General features: G+C 39.8%; 1 protein-coding gene across 1 annotated transcript in view; it reads left to right on the top strand.

The window, feature by feature from the left end:
• The window catches only part of CFAP61 (cilia and flagella associated protein 61), a 200,388-nt gene that overhangs the window by 106,875 nt on the left and 73,132 nt on the right, over positions 1 to 20,381 (top strand). The window contains 3 exon segments of the mRNA XM_075064507.1: positions 12,697 to 12,795; positions 16,672 to 16,878; positions 17,746 to 17,770. Of these exon segments, the coding sequence (XP_074920608.1) occupies positions 12,697 to 12,795; positions 16,672 to 16,878; positions 17,746 to 17,770 (331 nt within the window).

Below are 20,381 nucleotides of genomic sequence, written 5' to 3' on the forward strand. Positions count from 1 at the left end.
TTTTGATGATGTTCGATCCGTTTTGATGTTATTGGAACAAAATGTTTTTATTTTTTGTTTTGAAAGACCTTGTTCTAAAAAACAATCAGAATTGGAACAAAAGTTTTGATTTTTATCCAAATGAAACATTGAACCAGCTCAACATGAATTTTTGAAAAATATTGTTTTGTGGGAAAATTTGAAAATTTGTTTGTTTGGAACAAAAACAAATTTTGAAATGTTGGATTTTCCCATAGAACAGAAAAAGTTTTGACCGCCTCTAGCCACCAGAGCTGGGAAGGTATGTTCCTTTGCTGATATAGCCTACATTGTGCTGATGGGTTTGGGGAGCCTGGGAAAGATAAGGGGTGAAAACCTGGCTCCATTGAAACTCTCATTGATATCAGTGGGTCCGGGATTTTATCTAAAGTGTCCGCTACCGAGAAGCCCTGTGGAGCAACTGACAACTAGAGTCATTTTTAGCTCTGGTGCTGCAACTCAGATGGAGAGGGGACTGTGGAGGAAAAGCCACTCATGATTGCTGAGAAGTTTTATAGAGAATGCAGCAAATTCTGGTTTTGAATTATTCAGACAAAATATTTGAGAACCGTTCTGTATGCTTGATCCAACAGAGCATCGATACCCGGGAATCTTATTAATTAAAAAGTCCATTAGGACAAAAAAATGTATTTAAGGTCACTTCCTGGAGTCCTGTCTTGAAAGGGTCCTGGTAAAAACTCCACTACAATGCTTCTCTTCACCAAAGCCATTTCAAATGTCTTGAGATTTTTTTTCTCCAGTGTTGGTCCAATGGAGAATTGGAAAGTGCAAGAAAGTATGACCTCTGGTGTGGGGCCTTCATGATGTTTGGTATGACATCCTTTCCACAGAGAGAGGATATTGCACATTGTTTTCCCATGACGACTCATACTTATAAAATCATAGAAATGTAGGGTTGGAAGGGACCTCAAGAGGTCATCAGGTCCATCCCATTGTGCTGAGGCAGGACCAAGCAAGCTTAGACCTTCCCTGATAGGTGTTTGTCTAACCTGTTCTTAAGAACCTCCAATAGTAGGGATTCCATAGCCTCCCTTGGAAACCTATGCCAGAACTTAACTACTCTTATAGCCAGAATTTTTTTCCTAATATCTAACTTAAATCTTCCTTGCTGCAGAATAAATGCATTACTTGTCCTGCCTTCAGTGGACATGGAGAACAGTTGATCACTGTCCTCTTTATAACCGCACTTAACATATTTGAAGATCATTATTAGATACCCCAAGACTAAATATGCCCAGTTTTTTAACCTTTCCTCATAGGTCAGATTTTCTAAACTTCTTTTATTACTTTTGTTTCTCTCCTCTATACTCTTTCCAATTTATCCACATCTTTCCTAAGTGTGGTACCCAGAATTGGATAAAGTACTCCAGCTGAGGCTTCACCTGCCTGTGCAGATTTGAGTGGGACAGTTACCTCTCATGTCTTAAACATAAACCAGAATGATGTTAGCCTTTTTCGCAACTGCATCACATTGGTGACTCATATTCAACTAGAACTAGATCCTCTAGAACTTCCAGATCCTTTTCAGCTGTCGTATCACCTAGACAGTTATTCCCCATTTTATACTTGTGCATTTGATGTTTCGTTCCTAAGTACTTTGTCCTTATCTTTACTGAATTTCATCTTGTTGATTTCAAATCAATTCTCAAATGTGTCAAGGTTGTTTTGAGTTCTAATCCTGTCCTTCAAAGTGCTTGCAATCCCTCACATCTTGTTGTCATCCACAAATTTTATAAGCGTACTCTGCACTTAATTATCCAGGTCATTAATGAAAATATGGAATAGTAGCAGGTACCCAGGACTGACCCCTGCAGGATCCCACTATAGATGCTCTCCCAGCTTGACTATGAACTGTTGATAACTACTCTGAGTATGGGTCTTTCAATCAGTTTTGTACTCACTTTATTGTAATTTCAGCTAGCCCACATTTCTGTAATTAGCTTGTGACAGTATCACATGGGAGTGTGTCAAAAGCCTTACAAAAATCGAGATATGTCACATCTATTGATTCCCTCCCTATCCACTAGGTCAGTAACCCTGTCAAAGAAGGAAATTAAGTTGTTTGGCATGATTTGTGGTTGACGAATCTGTGTTGGCTATTCCTTATAACCCTGCAATCATCTACCAATTGATTGTTTAGTTTGTTCCAGTAACTATCCATTTACTGAAGTTAGGCTGACTAATCTATAATTTCTCTGGTCCTCTTTGTTCCCTTTTTTAAAGATAGGTAATATGTTTTCCCTTCTTCACTCCTCTGAGGCCTCAGCTGTCTTCATGAATTCTCAAAGATAATTGCTAACAGTTCAGAGATTAGTTCAAATAGTCCCGTACGTGTCCTAGGATGAATTTCATCAGGTCCTGCTGACTTGAATACATCTAACTTATCTAAATAGTCTTTAACTTGTGCTTTCCTTATTTGACTTTCATTTCTTTCTCCGTGTTGTTAATTATTTGTGTTGTTTGTCTGGTCATCATTAACATTTTTAGTGAAGACTGAAGTAAAACTGGCATTGAACACCTCAGCCTTCTTGATATGATCACTTATTAACTCTCCTTCCCCTATAAGCAGTGGACCTACACTTTTTTTCATCCTTTTCTTGTTCCTAATGTATTTAAAGAACAACTTCTTTTTGCCTTTCATGTCCCTTGCTAGGTGTAACTCATTTTGTGACTTAGGCTTTCTGATTTTGTCCCTACATACTTATTCTTTTTGTTCTCCTTCCTAATAATTTGTCCATGTTTCCACTTTTTATAGGATTCCTTTTTGATTTTTCAGGCCATTAAAGAGCTTCTGATGAAGTCATATTGGCCTCTTAATAGCTTTCCTTTGCATCTGGATAGTTTTACATTGTGCCTTTAATATTGTCCCCTTGAGAAACCACCAGCTCTCCTGAACTCCTTTCTCTCTTAGATTTTCTTCCCATGAGACCTTATCTATCTTTTCTCTGAATTTGTTAAAGTCTGCTTTTTCAAGTCCATAGTCTTATTCTGCTGCTCTTATTCCTACCTTTCCTTAGAATCATGAAATATATCATTTCATGATCATTTTCACCCAAATTGCTTTCCACCCTCAGATTTGCAACCAATTCCTCCCTGTTTGTCATAATCAAGTCTAAAATGGCTGTCCCCCTGGTTCCTTCCTTCATTTTTTGGAGGAAAAAAATGTTCTCCTCTATACATTCAAAGAACTAATTGGAAATTTTGCATTTTGCCGTATTACTGTTCCAACAGATGTCTGAGTAATGAAAGTCCCCCATTACTATCACTCTTGTGTTTTGTATATTTCTGTTGTTTGATCTAGAAATGCCTCATCCACTTTCTCTTCCTGATTTAGTGATCTGTAGTAAACCCATACCATGACATCAACCCAATTTTTCCCCTTTTATCTTTACCCGGAGACTTTCAACTGGTCTGCCTCTCACCTCCTTTTGGACCTCAGAACAAGTGTGTATATTCTTGAGGTATAATGCAATACTTACTTACTTTTTCCCTGCCCATCCTTCCTGATCCCCTGTATACCAATGTTCTGATAATGAGAACATGATCTTATGTTGATTCTTATATGCCAGAAAAGAATGCTGGTACCTGAACAATGGGAGAAAAAGAAAGGCGTGTAACTGACTTCAGCTCTGGCTGGCAAAGCAACAAGTCACAAGGCTGCAAGTGGCCAAGAAAATGATTAAGATCATTTATAGTATCATAACATAGTTAGCATATCGAGAAAGGTGCACTGAGTTAAGGCCTCTGTGCCAGATTTTAATTGAAAATTAAAGTGATTTCATTTATCTGTCATATAATGTATGTACAGATTTGATTTTTCCCATTTCCCCAACCTAGGGAGGTTGTGGAATCTCCATCATTGGGGATTTTTAAGAACAGATTGGACAGCATCTGTCAGAGATGGGTCTAGATAATAGTTAGTCCTGCCTTGAGTCCAGGGAACTTGACTAGATGACCTCTCGAGATCTCTTCCAGTTCTGTGATTCTGTTGTTATCATTAGCTACCCTTGTTATACTGTAGCATTTGCTTCTCTAGTTTTAAATACTGCTCAAAACTGGCAATTTGCTACAATTTTTTTAGAACTGTCTCAAGCTTTCATATTTAGAACCACTTTTATGAGACCAGGTTAGAGTACAATGGAATTCAAGTTGTCTGTGCCTTTGACTTAATAAGTCATATAACACCAAATATTAAGGTTGTTATTCAAATACTATACTTACAGGAGACCAGCACATCGGATAACCTTTTTTTGTTATTCTGAGAATGTATTTCTTCCTAGTACAATTTTAAACTACTGGAAAAGCTGCACAGGTGTGTAATTAGGTTCAAGTAAATGAAATGGAAACATTTAGATCCATGTGGGCTACTGCTCTTTACTTTATGTTAAAAGGCTATTTGGCTATTTATTTGCTCAAATGAGAGGTTTAATGAAAGCCGTTAATTGAATGGCTTGCTTAGACAGTTTTTGCTAAAAACAGCAAAAGCTACTAAAGAATAATCTGGTAGATTTGCAAATGGCTCTTGCCAAGATGCCTGTAAGTAAAATACTAATTTATTTTTTTGCTTACTTCTTTTATTATGATCACAATAAATTGGCAAGGGGACCCTTTTTTATTACAAGAACAAGGATGTTTAGGCCTTCTTTTGTAGATGTCCTCTAGAATCGTGCAGTGAAACTCAATCCCTTTTACTTATTTCCCTAGATACTCTAATCCCTCCCTGCTTTACAAGTATCTTTAGCTGTTCTTCCCTTTTGTATCCACAGCAACATGAATCCCTGCAGGAATTATTTGCTTCTAAATTGCAGGTGCACTTGTGTAATGTTTCATTGGTTTGAGCTCTTAACTTTGAAGACTTTTTCACAAAATGGTGACCTCTCCTTTTACAGCACTTGATGTTAGGCATTGTTTATATACATTAAAGCATGTAAACCACTTTGTTTCCTAATACGCAGTACCTGTTTTTCAGTGTCTGTTGTTGTTTTTCAGTTATCAGGAGCTTGCTTTTAGACTGGCAGTGGGGAACTAACGCCAGAATGTATGAACCATTCTTTCATTGGCATATAAATAAAACTATATAAAAAGAACCCCAAATGTATTGATGGAAAGTATAATGATACTCAGCAGTGTCATTGGCCAGTATTTTCAAACCTGGCTGCTTATGCATAAATCTGTATTCCAGCATCTGATTTTCATAGATGTTGAACACCTGTAGCCCCCATTGACTTGTCTGGCTAATTATATTTACGTGCCTATATAAGGATTTAAGAGCCTAACTTTTGGTGTACAGGGTAAAATTTTCCAAAGCACCTTTGTCACTTAGGCATTTTTTATGCATGTAAGTTACTGACAGCCAGTTTTTTAAAGCTATTTAGGCCCTTATAGCTGCAAATAAGGGCCTAACAGGATTGTCACAAACATCTATCTGTATCTTTAGGTGCCTAAATACCTTTAAAAATCTGGTCCTTTGGCACTTTTGGAAATGTCACCCACAGACTTGAACATTTTGGCCACTAAATTTATGAAATTGACATGATTTCCATTATTGGGTGTTCATAACTTGGCTAGAAGAGATACTTTGGACTCTTAACATACAATGTCTTATTTTAGATATTTTAAAAAAAGATTTATTTTACTAATCAGTGTTAAAGAAGGGCAAATAATACAAAAACGCTTTCTATGTGATCCTATAACTTAAAAGTAGCCTTCTATTTAAAAAGACATTGTTCTTATGATTAGTGTGATAAATAAACTCCTTTTGGAACATAGGAGTTGCCATGTTGGATCTCTCTAGTGGTCAGTCTAGTCCAACCTCCTGGTCTGGACTCCAGCTATGAATTTGTCAGTTCTTAGCTAATACCTGTAGCCTGGACAAGAGCTGGCATCTGGCCTGCCAGCATCACAGTTACACCCGTGACGTTCCTCACCATCTCCTCTAACATTGCCCAACCTAAATGGTTTTGTGTCTTCTGCTAATTTTGACATCTCATTCTTCACCTCCTTTTTGAGATCATTAAGAATATGTTAAACTACACCAGTCCTAGTACTGAATCTTGTGGCACTCCACTGCTATCCCTTTGCCAGGTTGAAAACTGGCCATTAATTCCTACTGTGTTTTCTGTCTCTTAGCCAGTTTCTCATCTATGGCAGTAGCTTGCCTCTATGAATGCTTACTTCCCTTGATGTAATTTTGTGAAGGATTTTGTAAAAATTTGTTTGGATAAACTAAGGATGATATTTTCAAAAGTACTCCTCATTGACTTAACTTGGCTCCCATTAAAGTCAGTGGAGTGCATTGACATAAATGAGAACAGAGTTAAGCCAATGCTTGAGCACTTTTGAAAATCCCAACCAAAATAATTTCAAGTGGTTCTCCCTTATCAGTTTTTTGCTGACATGCTCAAAAATTTCTAATACATTCAAGAGGCACAGTTTTCCTTTACAGAATGCAGGCTGCTTTACCCCTTGTTGTATCTTGTTGTTCTAGGTGTTTTAGAATTCTACTTTTAATTATTCTTTCAACTAAATTATGTGATAATGGGGTAAAGCTGACTGGTCTCCAATTCCCATTTTTGTATTTAAAAATAATTAAAATGTCAAAGAATATGAAGGTTTAAACGTGGGACAACATGTCAACTACTTATTGTAAGGGCTTTCAGTGTGCAATTATGTTTTATTATATGCACAGGAAGCGACACCTATCATTAAGACTGCCCAACACTTCCCATCATAAGACCTGGTTTTCTGTTGCTTATAATTAGGGCTCCGCGTCTGTCACAGAGATTGTGGAAGTCATAGATTCTGTGACTCTCCGTGACATCTGCAGTGACCAGTGTGGCTGACCCCGGGGCCGCCCAGGGCCAGCTACTCTGGTGGCCCTGGGGACAGCCACACCAGCCGCTACTGGAGTAGCTCCACAGTCAGCTGCTCGAGGAGCCCCACAGCTGACCGCATCAGCTGCTGCTGGAGCTGTTCGGGTGGCAACCACTGGCTGCTACTCTGGCGGTCCCTGGGTGGGAGCTGCCTGAGCAGCTGCTGGTGCGGCTGGCCCTGGGCACTGCCTGAGCAGCAGATCCGGGGGCAGTAGAAGCAGCCACAACTTGGTGGCCCCCGGCAGTGGTCCCCATGGACAGCCAACGCAGCAGCGGGGAGGCGGGCATTGTAGCTGCTGCTAGGGTGGCCCCTGGCAGCTGGTGCCACTGGTCCTGCACCCCCCCCAGCAGTGTCCCCCTCCCGGGGCAATCCCCCAGAGCAGCAGCTCCCATAAGGTCTCCCCCCACCAGAACTACAGCCCCCCTGCTAAAATTTAGTCTGGGGTATTTATAGTACAAATCATGGTCAGGTCACAGGCTGTGATTTTTTTATTTATTTCCTGTGACCTCTCCATGACTTTTATTAAAAATACCCATTACTAAATCATAGCCTTACTTATAACTTTTTGCAAAACTTTAACCATTTGTGTTGAGATTTTTTGTTCATTTTCTCTGCCTCAGCCTGAGTTATTCTAGAAAGTTTCTACAAAAAGAGTTCAGCCTTTTCTTAGTACAAGGTTATAGAAAAATACTTCGTTTTGCTGATGTTAATGAAGTAGTTGTAAGAAATTATTTTAGATGCTCTAGTGTCTTCATGCCTGGGAGAAGGGTCTTCAAATTTGGCAGGGAGGCCATCCTAGTGTCAGGGATGTGCCTTTCATTGTTCCTGAGAAAAAATGCCCAAATTTGACCAGATTATCAGCCTCTGTAAAATCTCAGTCTGCACGTTTGTTAGAATCTGGAGGCTAGAATCTCTGAAGATTCTGTCTCTATTGAGCATGCTCCAGCCCCTCACATCTTCTAAGACTAGATCTACACTGTGCAGGGCGGAGGGGAGTGTCGACCTAAGATACGCAACTTCAGCTACTCAAATACTGTGAGGACGGTGGCAAGTCGACCGCTGCTGCTCCCCCGTCGACTCTGCTTCTGCCTCTCGCCGCGGTGGAGTTCTGGAGTCGTCAGCAGAGCGATTGGCGATTGATTTTATCGTGTCTACACTAGATGCAATAAATCAATCCTTGATAGATTGATCACTACCTGCCGATCTGATGGGTAGTGTAGACATACCCTAAGTGTGACTGGACTATTGGTAGGGCCCTTCCAAATTCATGGTCCATTTTGGTCAATTTCATGGTCATAGGATTTAAAAAATCATAAGTTCCATGATTTCAGCTATTTAAATATGAAATTTCACAGTGTTGTAAGTAGGGTCCTGACCCAAAAAGGAGTTGTGGGGGGGTTGCAAGGTTATCGTGGGGGAGTTTGCGGTACTGCTACCCTTACTTCTGAGCTGCTGCTGGCGGCAGTGTTGTCTTCAGAGATGGGCAGCTGGAAAATGACAGTGGCTGGCTGGGATCCCCGCTCTGAAGGCAGCCCCTTCGCCAGCAGCAGCACAGAAGTAAGCATGGCATGGTATAATATTGTCACCCTTACTTCTGTGCTGCTGCTTGCAGAGCTGGGCCCTCAGTCAGCAGCTGCCGCTCTCTGGCCGCCCTGCTCTGAAGGCAGCAGTTCAGAAGTAAGGGTAGCATGGTATAGTATTACCACCCTTACTTCTGCGTTGCTGCTGTCAGACCACTGCCTTCAGAGCTGGGCTCCCAGCTAACAGCTGCCGCTCTCCGGCCGCCCAGCTCTGAAGGCAGTGCAGAAGTAAGTGTGGCAATACCACAACCCTTCCCTAAAATAACCTTGCGATCCCCCTGCAACTCTCTTTTGGGTCAGGACTCCCAATTTGAGAAACACATGGTTTCCCCCATGAAATCTGTATAGTGAAGGATAAAAGCACACAAAAGACCAAATTTCACAGGGGAGAAACCAGATTTAACGGTCTGTGATGCGTTTTTCATGGCCGTGAATTTGGTAGGGCCCTAACTATGCTACCCTGGAGAATTGGATTCTCGGTCAACCCCTGCCACAGAGTTCCTGTGTGATGCTAGGCAATTCACTTAAACCAAAATATTCATAGTTGCCCAATATGAGATACCTGAGGGCATATTTGCAGAAGTGCTGAGCACTGACACCTGCAGCCAAACTCAATTGGAGCTGCTCTTTTGACATATTAAGTGTTATAAAAATGCTATAAAAGTATTTTGAAAATTTAGGTCCGAAGTGTCTCCAGTTTGGCCATCAGAATTGGTGAACGTTTTTGACAATTTGGGCCTTAATCTCTCCCTGTGCTTCAGTTCCCAGACAGTAAAATGGGGATAAAAACACCACCCAATCTCACAAAGGTGCTGTAAAGATAAATTTACGTAATGTTTGTGAAGCACTTGGATGTTATGGTTAGAACATCCTAGAAGTATTGAGGAGGAAATTAATAATATTTCATTCAGTGCAATGTTGGAATGGATAATAAGGCCTGGGGCCACACAGTGAGGATAAAAAGAAACATTAAATAACTACACATTTACTGAATGAGGTAGGATTCCTGTAGAAAAATAATATGGGATCATGTAATTAAAGGCAGTATCAGAGTGAGAGGGAAAATTAAGGTTTCACAAGCAACCTTAAAACTGTCATTTTCTAACTATTGAGTGCCTGACTTTGCATCCTTAATGTTATTTTAACTTGGTTCTTTTAATGTAATTTAGTATGTACATTACAGTAGCACTCAAGATTGGAGTCCCCATTGGGGGGAGGAATAGCTCAGTGGTTTGAGCATTAGCTTGCTAAATCCAGGGTTGTGAGTTCAGTCCTTGAGGGGGCCATTTGGAGATTTAGTTGGGGATTGGTCCTGCTTTGAGCAGGGGGTTGGACTAGATGATCTCCTGAGATCCCTTCCAATCTTAATAATCTATGACTGTGCTAGGTGCTGTACAGCATCCATGAAGAAATGATCCCTCCCCTAAAGTGCATACAATCAAAGATAACAAGTGATGGAGGGAGAGGGACAGGGACAGATTGAAACATCAGTAATTTGTATATCAGTTTCCAGTTATTGTCCTGATAACTGTATGTAAATTGCCAAGTATCTGAATATTATGGATCTTGACGATTAATGGTATTCATTCACACTCACATCCACAGTAGCAGCTCCAAATGCAGATGAATGGATTGGGTCTGATTTTCATTTACACTAAAGCCACTTTACAACACTCTATGAGGATAAAGGGGCCTTAAAGTGGGAGAAAATTATATTTATACCCACTTAAAGGACCTTTTGCACTGTTGTGTAAAATGGCTTTTGTGTAAATGAAAATCAGGCCTATAATCTGTATAAATATATGCATGCTGTTACATTCAGGTTATTTATTACATTGTACCCAAAGTATGCATGGAGATTTATAGTAGATGATCCATAATCCAGAATTAAACTATTAATATGCATTTATAGAGTGGCAGCCGTAACCTTGAAATTCCTTGGTTTAAGTGTGACCTTTCACTTTGTTTGAATATATTTTTTAAATGTATGAATAACAAATTAACATTAGTAGATAAAAAGCATACAATTTACTTGTAGCACTTATATCTATCCATATTTGTTGTACAAAGCCTTGGAGATTATACGACTTAATCATTCATAATATTTATTTGTTTTTAAATGTCACATCCAGGTTAGTTTAATATATTGTTGGAGCCCACATTGTTAATCAAAATGCAGTGGGACAGATTCTCTTGATATGTATCAAAAAGCACATGCAAGTGAGAAAATGGCAGAATCTCTTGGTGCTTAGATTCTGGCCCACACAAATGAATTGCTCTGTGGAACCTGCTGGGGACGGCATTGAAAAATCTGCTGTTCCATTAAGGAGCCCTCCTAGTTCCAAGAAATCCATTACAGGAAGTGGATGTACTCTCCTTGTTGCTAGGAATCCATTACAGGAGGTGGCTAGAGTATTGCAGGCCCCGAGGCTCTCTCATGCCACGGTGGCCTCACTGTCCAGCTATTTGCCTTTGAAGGCTGAGTCACAAAGAGCACTGACAAAGTTGGGATAGCCTTATTTCAACCATCCCACCAGCAGGACTGCTTCCTGCCTTTGTTGCAAGTCAAGTGATGGAACGTTGGGAGGAACCAGTTACTCATGAAAACACTATATCCTGCTTTGGGCAGTGCTCAGCAGGCGTGGGACTCTGCTCTAAGCATAACTTGCACACTGTTGCTGAGGCTCTGTCCTTTTCCTAGCATGTACCCAACAAGCCATGTGAAAGCAGTAATTGTAGCTGTCCACAGATATTCATCAGCTGTCTGAATAACTGCACATTTCCAGCATGCATTGTGTCTATCTGAATATGCGCTTTGGCCCCAATTCTGCAAACCACTGAAGCACATGTCTAAATCCATTCCTATTCAGCAAAGCATTTGAAATCAATGGAAGTTGAATGTGTGCTTAAAGTTAATGTTGCCTTGCTGAAACAGGGACTTTATTTCTGCTTTGCCTTCTCTTTACTTGCATTTTCTTAACTTTGCATGGGTGTGGTGAGCGGTATGTTTACTAGAGAGACAGCTATAGACATGTTTAAACTCCCATATACAGATAACATAAGGGTCTTCCTTCTACCATTGGTGTCTGTCGGCAATGAACAACTTTATTTTTCATGTTATTCCCAGAAGTGAAGCCTCGGAAGGGTTCCGCTTGAGGGTCTGATGCAGGAATGTCAGCCAGGCCCTCTTACGAAAACATCTGCTGAATCTTAACCTTATCAAAGAATTTGAATTAGTGATCCAGATTGTGGCTGGCACTAATGGAGCTGTACGGAGATTAAAGGGGGAGTAAGATCATCTTCACTTACCAGCATGGCCTCCCCAAAACTTGGGTTCAGATATGAGGGGGAGAACAGGAACTGCACCCCTGAGAAGGTGGGCAGGGTGTGGTCACAGCCTTGGCTCCATCCCCTCTGTAGTGCCAGCAGGCAAAGCTGAACTAGCATGAGTGAAAACAATCTGCACCTAGTGACATGTATAACTTCCTAAGGGCAGCGGGGATCAGAGAAGGAATTTTAACTCTATAGAGCTTTATTTTCCCCAGAAAATTAGGTCATGTGGGTGGGAACACTAACTAGAGAAGCTGCAGCGACTGACACGGTATTAACACTCAGAGTTGACAAGGACTTTTGTGTTTAACTTCATGCCAGCTACTACAGCTAGCCAATGCTATGTCAAACACAACAGTCCTCCTCTACTCGGAGTGCTAAGTCATGCTTAACACTGTGTTCATCACTATGACTCCTCAAGGCCGTTTTCTAACACAACCTAATTAGCAAGTGAAGGCAAGGCCTGAGTCCGTTCCTGCCATGGCTCATTTCTGGGGCAGCATAGATGCATGCTTCCTGATACTCAAGTCATTGAGCAAAGGTTCAGTCTAGCTCTAGGATGACTTTCAAGTTAAGTAGTGACTGAGGTAATTTATGCCATATAGCTCTAGAGACACAGATCATAATTATTTTTATTTTATTTCTTATCTGTATTATGATGTAGCCCAGAGATCCCCAATCAGATTCAGGGCCCCATTGTGCTGGATTCTCTACAACTAAAACAAACTTCTCAGGAATAGATTGGGAAATCCTGTCGGATGTAAACACTAATTATAACGGTACCTTTCAGCAAAATCAAATTACAAGTATACCTAACTGAACTTCAGCAGACTCATGCTGATCTATATTTTGCATTTTGTTTTTACTTCTTTAGTCCACACCTGAAGTTTAACAATCTGACCCTGATTTCAACTCATGGACTTCCAGGAAAAAATGCACCAGACTCTAAGAACAGAGGATTTTTAATTCAAAGGTTTGATTTCAATGTCTAAATATCTGTGATCGTTTCAAAGGAAAATAGAATACATGTGAATTTTTTTGTGACTTTGTAGTACAATTCAGTATACATATGTACAGAAATGTGTATTTTCCTCAAGTCTTAGCGCTTATAATAAGAAACTAAAATAAAAACATAATCAGAAAAAATAAAAACATAATCAGAAAAACTCTCCAGGTTGGGATTCAACACAGTTCTGTTGTGATCCTCAATCATAGATGTGCTTTCTCAAAGGCATTCTCCATGTCTCTTGAACCACCACGTCTTGTGGATATATGTATCTGTACCTACAAGTGATGGAAAGCCATGTCACAGAGATTAATTTTGCATGGAGTTCAGAACATCATGAAGTAATGATCATTTTTACCTCTTCCCAGAAGGAATTCCACTGCCAGAGCCTTTCCCTGCTGCCACATGTAGTGACACACTGCAGTGTGGACGCAGCCTACCTTTCACTAGGGCATGTAGCTACATGTACCTTACACACCTCCATAAGTGTAGGCAACACTTTAGGTCTTTGTCTTCAGGGAGTATGTCAGTAAAATGCTAGGTGCCAACCCAACTAATAGGGCAAGACAAAGGCAAAGGAGATTTGAATTTAATAGATAAAGCACATCCTATATATATGTTTCATATGTAAACAAATGTTACCAGTAAAATTTACAAAATATCTATATTTATAGAAAATTGTAGTTCATAACTGTCTAACCAGAGCTAGTTGTTTAATTTGAAAATAGATAAATAATGGATCTGAATTAATTTAATTAAAGAGCAGCTGGAAATTAAAACGATCTTTGGTAGGATTTTAAAAGCTCCTAAGTGATTTTGGAACACAAGTCTCATTGACTGCCAATGACATTTTTGCTTCTAAATCACACGTGTGCTTTTCCAAATCCTACCTCTCTTTATTATTCACTTTATGGAAAGTCCTTCCTCTTCTCTTCATCCTGTTTGTTCATTTCCGTCTCTTATTTGTGTCCTGTCTGAATTTATGGCCAGATTTTCAAGAGCATTGACCATCTAAAACTCTCATCAAAGTAAATGGCAGATGTGGATGCTGAGCACCTCTGAAAACCTGGCCATTAGATCACAGAGCTCATCAGGGCATGGAAGCACTTTTATTTGTTTCTGTGAAGCATGTACCCCATTTCTGGGTACTCTAATGACAATAATAATTAACAATCATTAGCAATCAGACCTGTGTTTGCATACAAATACCTATGAATATTTGTATCTGATATTCATCTTTAATATGAATATAAAATATGGCAGAAGTGGTACTACTACTCATAATTGTTATTACTTTGTTCCTTTTCAACTTTCTCTATTTGTTTATATTGCCAAAGAACTTAGGGGTTCAAACTGGATCAGGATCCCATATTTTTTAGTCAAGCTCTGTTTGGGACCTGGTCCATAGCTCACTGAAATCAGCGGAATAACTCTCACTGGATTTATACTGGGCCTTTTTCCACCATACACCAAATTAGGGTGACCAGATGTCCCTATTTTATAGGGACAGTCCCAATTTTTGGGTCTTTTTCTTATAGAGGCTCCGATTACCCCCCACCCCGTCCCGATTTTTCACATTTGCTGTCTGGTCACCCTGCACTAAATAAAAATAAAGTTGTTCTAGAGACACTCAATGCTGATGTGCTTTGTTTGCTACATGGAGTATTTTATTCCTGGCAACAGTGACTTCAGCTCACAGAATGAGTGAGTTTCAGGCTTTGCACATTGCTTCAAAAGGATAAAGTAGTGCTACAGATTGGTCCTAGTTTCTTTTTAAATGTGGCATCTGAGTTTCACCTTAATCAGTCAGTTATCTTGCCAACATTTTCTGATGTATATTTCTCCATAAAGACCTTACTTCACAAACTTGATGTTAAAAGGTCTATGACTTCTATCTAGAACATCCATTCAGTTTTATATTTCATTCAAAAGCCACTGTAATTTAGATCTTCAGGGTCCATCCCTTCGTGGGCCTGTAAGCCGCTTGCTTGTCTTTACAAGTAGCACAAACCTCCAACTGTTCTAAAAGAACTTTGTGGAGTTTTTTAATAGATGATTTTCCCTCTTCGTGTGAGAGGATCTGGGTTCAACCCAGACAAGTAAAGTGTCACCACCTACCCTATAGTCCTGGGTGCCTTTGTACTGTGCAGCTTTGGTTCAGAGCCCTGATACCAACAGCCTGATCTTTACCACACTGATCTCACCCTGGCTTCCACCAGCTTGGTTGCTCCTTGCACAGTAACACCAACACCCTTCCAGTCCCAAGTTCTCCCCAAACAACATCTTTCTCTGCAGTGCTCAGCCCCTCTGACAGGAGCACTCACAAAATCTTATCAAGTTCACTGCTCTTTTAAAGAGACAGAGCAGCTTATTAACTTAACTGGGGTTGACAAACTTTCCACTTCAAACAAAGCTCTGAGTTGGTTTATAGGTAAAGTAAAACAAGTTTATTAACAAAAGGACATAGGTTTAAGTGATATCAAGTAGAAAGAATAAAGATAAAAATTGTTACACACAAACAAAAGTAAAATGTGTTTTTAAGACTGAAACTTAACTTAACTTAGTTATAGTTCTTGTTCAATATAGTTTCCCTACTTAAAGCAACTACTCCAGCATGACTGGCTTTTCCAGCCAGGATCAACCCTTACAGATTCAAAGAGCTGGCTACCTAATTCACTTTTGAAAATGGGATTAAGGCTCCTGCATAACTGGTACTTTTAAAAATTGTATCTGAAATGTAGGTTTATCATTCACAGTGTCATTGAGCTATCAGTTTTTATGAAAACCTTGAACAAAATAAATAAATATGACACTTGCTAAGAGTTAGGATAGAAGTAGTGAATCTGTCTGAACAAAACAACTGAGTAATCTGAGGCCTCTTTCCTCACTTACCACCAAACATGCAAGGGTAAAAAAGGCCTCTGTGGCTGCAATTGCCAAATGGAAGAGGGTTTTGTTTATAGAAGAATTTCACGTAAACTGTTCTTTGTTGCATTATATATCAATTAATTGGTTTCAAAATTCCTCCTCTCCTTAAGGGTTGGGAATGAATTGCTTGTCAGTCAGACCCTGTGTTTATGGGGATTATCAAACATACACTTTCAAGAGTGAGAGAGATTTTCATGTGCCTGCTAATTTCTTCCTCTTGGTGCATATAATCTCCCTCTTCCTCCTGTGAATGGCATCTCTTTGGTTGCTTCATATACAGCATTTTGAAGGTTTCTTTAATGTCATTACAATGTTTTTCATCCTTACCATTTTGGAAGATCTCATCTGGAGAGGGAAAGCAGAAGAGCAGATCTGATGATATCTCTGCCCTTTACTGGCATTTCTGCCTTTGTAGCTGTCTTTGTAGTTGTAAACACTTTCAGAGCAGGACTATGTAAGACAGTAATTATACTAGTGGTCTCACCACAGCTGTTACTGGTGGAGCTGAACTAGTGGTAGCAAAAATGGGAATATTTTAGCAAAAGAGCATTTTGTAGAGATGCCAAAGAGAGGAAATTATCAGGTAAGAAAAGCAGTTTCTTTTACAGGTGCAAAACTCTGCACTGTGCATCAGACTGCAAATTTGAACCATAGTAAAGTATATATTTCTGACTTGTTTTTAAACTCTGTTGTAGTGTGACCTGACCCTGGGAGGAATTATTTGGTTTTAACAGGAACTTGTCCATTTGTAACTGAGTGTTTCATAATGAATAATCTCTCACTATAGGCTTTAGTAAGCTCACAGCAAGACAACAGACTTGAACCACTAGGGGACTTCTACCAACTCACCAGATGTCTAATTAATGCCTGCTGTCAGCTGCTAAAATGTCACTTATAGATATTCTTTCTTCACAGCCACTGTTTTAATGATAAAGATTATGCATTGATGTCACTTTGTTCCTGGGTTAATGTTGTGGTTGGTAAAATGACTGGCATAGACCGAGCTGCCAAACATGTAGTGGTTTCCAAAGGGAAAAAAGTGCCATATGACCACCTTGTTCTCTGTACTGGGCAGCAATACCAGGTAAGATTGTGCACATAGTGCATAAATGAACATTTGATGTTTACAATGATTAACAATTTAATATGTTTGTGGAGAGTGTCACAGTTCAGGGCAGCTGCACCTGTATTTCTCCCCTGATGGTTCAGCAAGGGAGGTCACTTCAGACTCTCAGCTTTTCAGCAGTCACCTCTCTTGGGTGGGGACCCACATCTCTCTCCTTCTTGTCCATGTTTTTTCCATGCTGCACAGATCCCTGGCAGCACAGCCAGTGTCTGTATGTTGCTTTCTTCTGAGGGGCTATAAACAGCATAATTGCCCACCGTTAAGTTACCACACAGCTCTTTCTCAGCAAGGACATTTATTCTTATGATGACAGCATTACAGAGAATACATATTAAAATAATAAAACAACCTACAGGCATGCTACTAAGCTTACCTCTGATTACCCCCAACACCAACAAGGGCTCTGTCAGGTGATCAGTCCATCAAACCCCACCAAGCAGTGGTTACAAGTTCATAACAGCTTAGCTCAGAACAATCACCCCCATGAGTCTGAGAGCTCCTACTTTATACAGTTTGGGCCTTTGCTGATTACCTGTTCCCAGGATCCCAAGATCAGACAATCACCCTGTCTTCATGGTATAGTTTCAATGGGCTGGGCTTTTGCATAACTGGAGGTGCTGTGGAGGGTGGAATTTGCATTTCCCCTTAGATATCTCCCAGTAAATCCATTTTACATGTGCTGTCCCAAAAGATCATTCTTTTCTGCTGCATTGTCCAATATAATCCTTTGGTCATCCAGGCCCGCGATGTTACATCACCTTCGTATTTTTAATACAGTAGACTCCAAAGATGGTTACATTTTATTCAGGAAGGTTTATCACAGGTAATGCAGGAAATTGTCTTATCTGTCACAGTGAGCATAGGAGCAGAGAAGTCCACAGCAAGTCTGTTACCAAATGCCAACAGCCACAGGTCTGCCACCCTATAAAAGGACTTATGTCTCATCCAATAGTTCTTAATGGAAAACTGTTATTGAATTCCCTGGGAATTGTGCCTGAGTAAGGGCTGCAGAATTAGGCATTACGACCATGGCTTTTGGCAAGGGGTAAGATTTTTGACCAAAATAGTTAAATTGATACAATCTCTAGTGGGGACATATTTACATTGCTATAAAGGTACTTTTATTCCTGTATAGTTTATTCCACTTCCTATATGGAAATAAGCTAGACTGGTATAAGCACATTTATATCAGTATAACTGCCTCATCACTGGGGGGTTGTATTGCGTTAACTGTACCAGTATAGTTAAAGTGATCTAATTTTTGTGTGTAGACAAGGCAATTTTACCAAAAACTTCCACCAGTGATTGCACAGGTGGGAGGTGTAGGATGAACAAGGTTCTGGCAGCTTCCAGGCTTTTTACTACTGTGACAATTAAGCCTGATGCAAAACAGATTTAGTTAACATAGCAGTAAAAGTAGGTCCAGACATGGGAACTTTATCTGCAATAGGGCTTATATCCAGCTAAACCTGTGGTAGTATTGGTGGGAATTTTTTTGTAAAAACAACCAGCATACACAAGGCTTGAGAGAATTGCAACTAAATATAATAATATTCCTAAATTCCCACAGGCACATATTACAGTAACAAATACTTTCTTTAAGCATAAAATGAAATATATTTCTGTTAGAAATGTAGATTCTGTTTGTTATGCAGTGAAGTCATACATCATTTACTTTATTGGCCAGAGCCTTAGCACAGGAGAGAAGGGGAGTTGTCTGGGACCAGTTCTCAAGCTGCAGTGGTTTTGGCCTCAGTGTGAGCTGAAGCAGTGCTGGGGCAGCTCTAAATTGCTACACCTGACTGTGGTCCCTAATGGTGAGAATTTGCATAATGGGGCTGAGCTCTGCTCCTTCCCTGACACATGCCCCTTTGTGTGTGGATGGGCTGCTTTCCGTTTTGTACCGTTAGTGCAGTTCTGCTCTCAACAGTGACTCTAAACAGGGCATTGTGGGGTTCCATGCTTATTGTGCCTCTGACTTCCATATTAAATGTGCTCAGGTGTAAATAAAATGATGTTTCATGCTATCTGTCAGCCCTGCATACGCATCTTGGACTCTGCCAGCCACACTGGGTTCTTTTTCATGTGTATCATCACAGGGCAGTAAGATTCTAAAACCAAGTTGTGCCCTGTGTCACACGTGCAGCTGCATTGCCTTCAATGAGTTTATACCAGTAATTAATTGGTTTTTAGGTAAAACGCATCAAAAACCTATTTTTGTCACTAAAATCAGCAGATGTGACTGAATATGCTTTTTAGCCTTTTTTATAGCGCTTGTCCCCTTAGTCATAAACATTAATGTGAATCTTCAACCCCTCAGTGAGGTCAGAAATGCACACAAGGAACAGAGCTGTTGAGTAAAAAAGTACTATTTTTACATAGTTGCTTTTCAGAGTAGAACGTTGCTTTGAACAGCTAAATATTTTCACAATTCAACAGATGGACTAAAAAGTTAAACCAAAATGCACCCTGAACTTGTTTGGATCTCCCTCTTCAGCTTCTACAATGTGAAAGACATCTTTTGGAAGCACCCTACCACCTACAAAGCATGTTGGGGACAGTAGCTAAACTGGAGGGGAGAGAGAGAAAAATAAGGAGAGGAAGGGGAAATGCAGAATTTATCTGTCTTTGCTGTTAAAAAGCTCAAGATTTTTTAAAAGTACAGAAGCTAGGAAGAAGTATTTTATAAACCAATTTCTATTTTCTTTACGTAGGACTAGCTTTTACCACCCTTATGAGTTGTACCTTACTTGGCAAGTAGTGGCATTGATTTAAGATGCTATTCAGTATGAATATGAATAAAAGTGGCAGAATGTTTCCTTATTGGATAAATAAGATATGTAGATGCCATGTCTGTGTTTCATGTGGCTAGATCGCATGAAGCCAAGTGGCCAGTGAGAGCATTCGTCTGAACAGTTCTTGCCAATGCTTCATAATCATAGTCAATTTGCTTTTTCTTTCTTCAATAAAGTCATGGTTTAATTGTTCACTGTAATAGTAATGTTATACCATTCAAACTTTCATGTAATTTTTATCTTGCACTCACAAAAAAAATTGTAGCCCTCTCTCACACAGAATTGCTCCAATTTTAGAAATTTTAGATTTGGTGTGAAAAGGAAAAAAGAGCTTGTTGCAGTTAAAATTTTACTTGTGAAAATTCTTACTGCATGTTAAACAAATAATTACCAAGATAGTTTATCTGCATATTTATACAATTATGGTAGCCAGTTGTTGTGAAATCCCTTTTAGTCCGTACATTATTCACATCTTTGTTGTTAATTTTCTTATGTTCACTTCTTAACACCACTATTTTAAATGGACACTTAAGAGTTCGGGAGTTCCACAACTATGGATTTCCCCTACAGCCAGTTCCTGTCAGTGTCTATTTCTGGATCATCAGAGCACACCTGGCTTGAACAGGGTGACGTGAGATTCAAATTCTATTTTCTACCATGCCATTCCTGATCACCTTCTTTACTTTTAACCCTCTCAGGCTGTT

This window comes from Chelonoidis abingdonii, chromosome 3, assembly GCF_003597395.2.
Source record: "Chelonoidis abingdonii isolate Lonesome George chromosome 3, CheloAbing_2.0, whole genome shotgun sequence".
In the NCBI taxonomy this organism is placed as follows: domain Eukaryota; kingdom Metazoa; phylum Chordata; order Testudines; family Testudinidae; genus Chelonoidis; species Chelonoidis abingdonii.